This window comes from Osmerus mordax, chromosome 26 (assembly GCF_038355195.1).
Source record: "Osmerus mordax isolate fOsmMor3 chromosome 26, fOsmMor3.pri, whole genome shotgun sequence".
NCBI classification, from domain to species: Eukaryota; Metazoa; Chordata; class Actinopteri; order Osmeriformes; family Osmeridae; genus Osmerus; species Osmerus mordax.
The window spans coordinates 7619113-7626818 of NC_090075.1; the positions used below are offsets into that span (position 1 = coordinate 7619113).

General features: G+C 53.8%; 1 protein-coding gene across 1 annotated transcript in view; it reads right to left on the reverse strand.

Moving 5' to 3' along the window:
- Positions 1-4573, reverse strand: part of mcf2l2 (MCF.2 cell line derived transforming sequence-like 2) — a 30876-nt gene extending 26303 nt beyond the window's left edge. Inside the window, exons 1-2 of the mRNA XM_067229466.1 lie at positions 4463-4573; positions 1000-1083 (exon numbers count right to left, since the gene is read on the reverse strand). Coding sequence (XP_067085567.1) covers positions 1000-1083; positions 4463-4490 — 112 coding nt within the window. The 5' untranslated portion in view covers positions 4491-4573. The remainder of the gene's footprint in view (positions 1-999; positions 1084-4462) is intronic.
- Between the last annotated feature and the right edge of the window lie 3133 nt (positions 4574-7706).

Here is a 7706-nt window from a genome sequence, read left to right on the forward strand (position 1 = left end):
CCTGTCCCTGAGCAGGCCTCTGATCCGGTCTCTGTCCCTGGTCTCCGTCAGTCTCTCTACCAAGTATGTGGCGCAGGTCATGTCTGCCATTGATGACAACCATTGCCACGACAAGGGCAGCATCAACTTATCTGAATGATGTCCTGTGAAGTGACATTCACAAGATCTATTATGAGCTTAATCCTTTTTCCATACTCCATTTTAAGCGACGTGGGACATTTCACGATATATATCTATGACAAGGTCCTCCGACAGCTACAGATGTGTGAATGAATGTTTTGTAACATGTTTATTAAGATTGTTAAACCAGTAATAATCGTTTGACTGTTTCCTGAATTCATCCCATTGTATCCAGACTTACAAGAATGGACATCATCTGTTCTCTGGACGTGACAGCCATTACAAGACAGGCCAGATGGCAAACCCTGTAACTGTCCATCTGCTTGCTGCCAGAAAGCGCTGTAATGCAATAACACTGCTGTTGTCATGGCGATGACAGGAAGTGATTAGAGAGAGGCAGATCGATCACCAGGCTCAAAGGGTTTGCGCCGAACAGACACACGCACGCACGCGCACACACACACACACACACTCCTACGCATACACAGCTCGATAGCACCTAACACCCAGTGTAGCGTCAACGCCAGGACTGATCAATGACGGAAGATCATCGGGATAACGGAGACAGGAAGAGATGACTTCACATGAACCCCTGACCCACCCCTGTGGGCTGTGGGGGATGTGGGGTGGGGGGTGGGTGGAATGTGGGCTGTGGAGTGTGGGGTGTGGAGTGTGGGGTGTGGAGTGTGGGCTGTGGAGTGTGGGGTGTGGAGTGTGGAGTGTGGGGTGTGGGGTGTGGAGTGTGGGCTGTGGAGTGTGGGGTGTGGAGTGTGGGGTGTGGGGTGTGGGGTGTGGGGTGTGGAGTGTGGAGTGTGGGGTGTGGAGTGTGGAGTGTGTGTGTTGGGGGGTTGGGAGGGGAGGGTGAGCTGGCTCCGGTACCTGAGAGCAGGGCAAACTGGCGGTGCAGCTGCTCGATGATGTCCACGGCCAGCAGGGGCCGGATCTCCTGCTGCATGATCTCATCTGGAGAGGGACGAGAGAGAGAGACCACGCCAGTTAGACAGAGAGAAAGACAGACAGACAGACATAAACAGATAAGAAAACTGTATTGTTCATCAAATGTACACAGAATGGAAATTTGCCTTTGGCATTCTGGCAACACAGCACAGGACAACAATAAAGATTGTTGTGAGACAGACAGACAGACAGACAGACAGAGAGAGAGAGACACAGACAGACAGACAGACAGACAGACAGACAGACAGATAGACAGACAGACAGACAGACAGACAGACAGACAGACACACAGACAGATAGACAGACAGACAGACAGACAGACAGACAGAGGCATGAAGTCCCAGTTCTTCCATGTGTAACACTACTGCCATACATGGACAGGCTGAAACTGTTCCGTGTGCCGGTGGACAGCCACCTCCAGGTCTATGACCCGGTCTGCTGTGATGTGTGGGCCCGACGCCGCCTTCTCAGACACCTATCAGTGTCTTCTGGGTCTGAGAGTGGGGCGTGCGAGGCACCGGCACACTCTCCGCTCTCCTCAAACATGGGGGGCTCTCTGCACGTCTGCGAGACTCTCTGACCTCTATAGCGTCGGAACACTGCTCTGGTCGGCTCCGCTCTGCTGGGTATCCCTTTGTTAGAATTCCATTACAAGATATCCTGCCCCCCCCCCCCCCACCCACCTCCCCACCTACCCCCCTCACCGCCCCCTCATCTCTCCCTCCTTCCCTTCCTTCACACAGATTACTCTTTCATTCTGCTGACCCCGAGATTCAGCCACCATTATGCCGAGGGCCCGGGGAGGGTGTGTGCGTGCGAGTGTGTGCGAGTGGCGGGTGCGTAGGTTCGAGTGCTTTTCTGTGTGTGTGTGTGTGTGTGTGGGTGCGTAGGTTCGAGTGCCTAACGCTTGTGTGTGTGTGTGTGCGTGTGTGAGTGGGTGTGCGAGCACGGGTGGACACAGAGCACGGGTTGATTAAGTTCCGTCGAGCTCCTCTTTAATGGATGTGGGGTCACCCTGGGCGCTGAGGCAGGGACGCCCCTGCAGGCAGAACAAGCATCCCTCTGTGTAAGGGACAGAGGACGGCATTTCATACCGACGGTACTTTGTTACCGAAGACCCCGGAAAACCTCCTGTGGCCAGAGCTATAGATAGCACACACGCTCACACGCGCATAAATACACAAGCACGCAAACGCGCGCACACGCCGCACTGCGGTACGGTAGGCCAACTTCCTGTGTGCCGATGCTATCGATGCTTGTTTATTTGCCCATGTCGACTGCATTGAGGGACAGAAAAAGAGAACGTCGGCATCATTCTACGGGTACTGTTCAGTGGCAGAGCACCACGGTTCAAATCCCCCCGTGTTCATTGCTTTGGAGAGGCAGAGAGAGGTAGAGAAACACACACACACACACACACAGAAAGGCCGATTGGCGTCTCGGTGTTGTCGTCCAAACAGGCAGCACGCGCACGCCCCCCTGTGCACAGTGCCTCCGCCCACCCCCACCATCTCCAGGAGCCCCTCCAGTTCAGTCACCTCGTCACACAGGCTACGTCACCCTGACACGACACACCACTAGAGGCTGCATAACTCCATCATCTGAGGAGTAATCCCCTAGACCTCGGGCCGTGTTCAACACGTCACGGCGCAGCTGCATCGCGAAACCTTCCCTGGGTCTGGATCCCTCAGAGAAAAAATTAAAGAGTTCGTTTTCACACACACAATTTCCAGTTTATTACCGGCAAACGGCCCTCTTATCTCGCTGGTGGCGACACCAGTTTTATAGCATTGCTGTAAATCCTTTGATTCTCGCAGTGGCATGGTGTGGAGTTTCAGGGAGTAGAATCGAGTAGGGTCGAGTCGAATGGAATTATGTCCATTGCCTCTCGAGTTCTGCTCCTGTCTACCTGTGTCTTAGTCGTGGCGTCCAGACTCGGCTCGGCGACGTGCCAGGGCTGCCGTGCCCACATTCCGTGGCGCGTTGCCACGGCAACACGGAAGAGTCCCTTCTCCGCTCTCCCCGAGACGCACGTCTCGTCCGCCCTCGCCCGCCCTCGCCCGCCCTCGCCCGCCCTCGCCCCTCCTTCATCTTTCGCCTCTCGGTTCCCTCCTCAGCCTTCCGGCCCTCCTGCCGCCTCTCCCCGCCGCCCTTCCCTTCTGTTCACCCTGCTTCTCCCTTCTTCCCCCCCGATACTCTCGCTTCCTCTCTCCTCTTCTCGTCTCTCCTCGCGCTCCGCCCCTCCTCTCATCTCTCCTTTCTTCTTCTCTTTTTTTTGAACCTGCTGTTTTTTTCCTTTCATCCGTCTGCTCCTCCTAATCAGCTTTCGCCAGCTGGAGCTTGCACCTGGCTAGCCCTCTCCTGGTCCGGACTGCAGTCCTCTAACTGGTCTTAGCTATAGTCTCCCACGGTCCTGAGTGAACATACATTTCTTCCGAACCAAGACTAGATTCCGTCAGGACCAGGTCAATTTTGTGTGGATGAGCACCTGAGTGTATTAGGTCTTTCTATGCACACACACACACACACACACATGAAAGAATGAATACATATCAGTAGTACTGGTAGTTTACTGTTTAACCCTCCCAGTATCTGTGTCTTAGAACCACAGTGAAAGCCTGGGGTAGTTTAGCTTCCTCTTAACAACACAGCACAAAGCAGATTCCCACCACGACACCACACAACATGCTCCAACAGCACAGACCAACCCGACCCAGCCTAGCCCAATCCGACCCAACGAGTAGCACTAGATGCCAGCTAACAACACGGCAGGCTTCAACAACGCAGCCAGACCCGACGCCGCCCGTGTTGAAGCCGCACAACACCAGTTGTCAACACGACAGTCTTGAAGAGACACCAGGCAACAACTTCAGCAACATCCCCCCCCCTCTCTCTCCCCTCCCCGCTCTCCCCAACCCCCTTTCAGCTACGAAGCTGCGAGACTGAGAAGGATCTCCGAGAAGCTCGGGTGCTGAGCAAGATTGGGATTCAGACGTGCGGAGTCTCTTGGGTCGTGTGGTGTAGACTCTGGGAGTGCAGCCTGGCTGTGGAGGAAGAACAAGTCTCGGACCGACGCCAGCGAGCAACATGAGTGACAACAAACACGAGGGTATGTGTGTGTAGGGGGAGAGAGAGGGAGAGAGAGGAGGGGGGGAGCGAGGGAGAAAGAGAGAGAAACAAAGAGAGAGAGTAAGAGAGAGAGAGAGACAGAGTGAGAGAGAAAGAGAGGGAGACAGAGAGAGAGAGAGAGAGAGAGAGAGAGAGAGAGAGAGAGAGAGAGAGAGAGAGAGAGAGAGAGAGAGAGAGAGAGAGAGAGAGAGAGAGAGAGAGAAAGAGACAGAGTGAGAGAGAAAGAGAGGGAGAAAGAGAGAGAGATCTCCCCTACCTATAACAGGTTTGGTCCTTTTCATCATGGCTCCAGCAAAACAGAGTCAAGTCACTCTAATCCGAAACAGACCATGCGCCAGCCACCAACGTAACTCCCGATCAGTTCCTCGAACATTTCTGAACTCCTTATTCCTCTCCAGTGGAGACTTGCTGAGTGGCCCCAAACACACACACACACTCACACACTTTTGCTTCCACCCCTCCAAACACATACACACACACACACACTCAGAAAAAGACGAGGCTTTGGCAAGGGGAGGAATGTTTTCATACGTTTGCGTCTTTGGTCATTTTTTCCAGCCTCAACTGTTTCTTTCTGCTCCAGCCCTCTCGGCACCCTGACTCAACACTCCTCAGCCAATCGGCATGCAGGGAGGAGGGTGAGCAGGAGTGTGTGTGTGTGTGTGTGTGTGTGTGTGTGTGTGTGTGTGTGTGTTTGGTGGGCAGTTCCCCCGGCTTTTCACATCGGACTTCAGAAAGCTGAGGGAGCCACCGTCGGAGAGGAGCAGATTGGAGGAAGCTGTTGCGCGTTCGCGCGCGCGGTTATCGAAGGAATCCGCACGGAATCTGTGCGAGCGAGTGCGGTTATTAAAAGGAAGATGCGTGCGTCTGCGTGTGGTTAATGAAGGAGGCTGCGTGTGCGGGGGGGGGGGGGGGGGGGGGGGAGGGTCAGCGGGGTGCATGTGCACATTCATGTACGTTTGCTACGTATGTGTGTGCATGTGTTTGGAGGTCCATGTTCTCTAGTATATACTTACACATTACTTTATGTGCTGGCCACCCTCTTGTACTCCCACTCTTTCTGAACACAAGTTCACACATTGGCACGAAAGCACACACACACACACACACACACACACACTTCTCTGGCCTTGCAGCTGCCTGGGGACACAGTAGTGTTTATGGTCCAGGGGGAAGTGGCTCCCTAAACAACAGTAGCACTGAGGCATTGTCTGTGAACCAAGACCTGTTCCTTCCCATTGTACAGCCACACACACACACACACGCACACACTGGGTCCAACCTGTTCTGTCCGGTTTGAGCTCAACACGTGAAGTCTGTCCCAATGCTGCCAGACAGGACAAGGAATTGTGAGGAACATCCGGTGAAACATTGTGTAGACCTTCACGTACAACGTCTTGTTTCTCACCATGAAGCTATCTGTGTGTGTGTGTGTGTGTGTGTGTGTGTCTGTGTGTGTATGTGTGTGTGTTGCAGGGGCCAGAGGCTCTGTTGGGAGTGCCTGCACAGGTTCTAACACTACTGGGTTGAATCTACAAAGATTCAGTCCTGACAACACTGAAGAGTCTTGAGGAGTTTTGACTCTGCCGGTCTGCCACATTACCAGTGTACCAGTGAAGAAAGTAAGAAAGAAAGAAAGGAAAGAAAATAAATGTAAAGAAATTGCTAGCAACCATGGGTTAGGGATTAGTCTGCTTTCTGCCAGCAGTCTACTGGTGTGCCAGTGTGCCAACCTGCCAGTACACACAGCTGATCTGTAAACTGCTGTTGACCTGCCAAATCATGAAACACTTCTCTATTCGACTCATTATACGGCTATTTATCTCTCTCTCCCTTAAACCCATGTTGAGGGGTCTCGCTTGCCCCGATATTCAACCCCGCACATACGCACAGTTGAAGCACGCACACACACACAAACACACACTCTCTGGACCTCACACTGAGACAAAGGGCCGTGTGTTGAAAGCTTACGTAACAAGAGTCAACAAGATGACAGAGAAACAAGGAGACAAGCTATTAATGGGGGGGGGGGGGGGGGGGAATTAATATGTAGATAAAGTTCAACAGTCATTATCCTTCCCACGCACAAGCACACAAACACACACATTCTCATCATTTACACACGCATACTAAGGGCATCCGCCTGTACACACGCACACACACACGCACACACACACACAAATGCGTGCACATAATTTGGCCCACAAACTCTTTGTTAACCCCTCTACATCGCTCTCTATCAGGTGGGTGACATGGCTGTCTCAGAGGTGAGGAGTTCATCTTCCTAACAGGATCTGGACGCTAGAAATAAACCGTCCACTAGGAATAGAAACGGCTCCTTCTGACGCGCACACACATTGTCCCTTTACGTACGCACTCAGCTCACGCACGCGCGGTCACGCCTGGCTCCACATCGTGCTTGGCCGCCCCAGGCAGCATGTGACTTCTCCGCGCTGCTGCGACGAGCCTCAGGGAGTCACAGGATCTCTGGGAAGGCCTGGGCCTTCGGGAAGGGGGATACCGCAACACACACGCACAGAGACCGACACACGCATATACACGCGCACGCATACATTCGCACACAGACACACGCACGCACGCACACTCACACACACACGTACGCAGAGTGACAGACACTCGCATACACACACGTGTACGCGCACACACGTGCACACACACACGCACACAGACAGGTAACGTTTGAAGTCAAAGAGAGGACGGAAACATCCTAGCCTGTCTCCCTTCCACCCTGGCCTGGCACTGAAACACGCCGGCCACGCTCGGAGATCAGAGGAGGGAATCAAACCCCCAGCGTGGGGTTCCTTCTGGCGTCGCTCCCGAGCCTTGTGGCGTTCGCGCCGCTTCGTGCCGCTTCGCTGTCCCCTGCTGGACACGAGCAGGGTCAGGCAGCGAGCGCTGCCTGGGAGTCCCAGTGCTGATGGGGACTCCTGCCGTTCTGGCGAGGGGGGGTGAGCTCCCGTTCCAGACCGTTCCGTTCCTGGAGACGGAGCTCCCCCCCCACCCCTGCGCCCCACCCCCATCCACCAGGGCCCTAAGCAGGGGTCCAGTCACCGAGAATGCATCCCTGAAAGGTATCTTTCATCTGGGTGTGGAGGAGACAGCGTTGCAGTGGTGGAGGTTGCGGCTGGTGTCCAGCCCACGGCTCCAGCATTGCAGAGGGGCCGCGTTATCTGGCTGAACTAAATCCTGGGGGCAAAAGCTATTTTAGACACACACACACACACTTACACACACACACACATACAGACACAGACACACAAAGACATACACACACACACACACATACAGACACACACACACTCTCCGACAGGCAGGAAGTCAGAAAGGCTTCCAGAGAACAGTGAGTCCTGGTTGGTTGAGGATCACACAATAAGAGGATGTGTCAGACAGAGAAGACTATCTGAAGATAACAGACCTGGCTACCATGATGAGTGTCATTATCCGAGACATACAGCAAGCACACACACACCAAACACAAA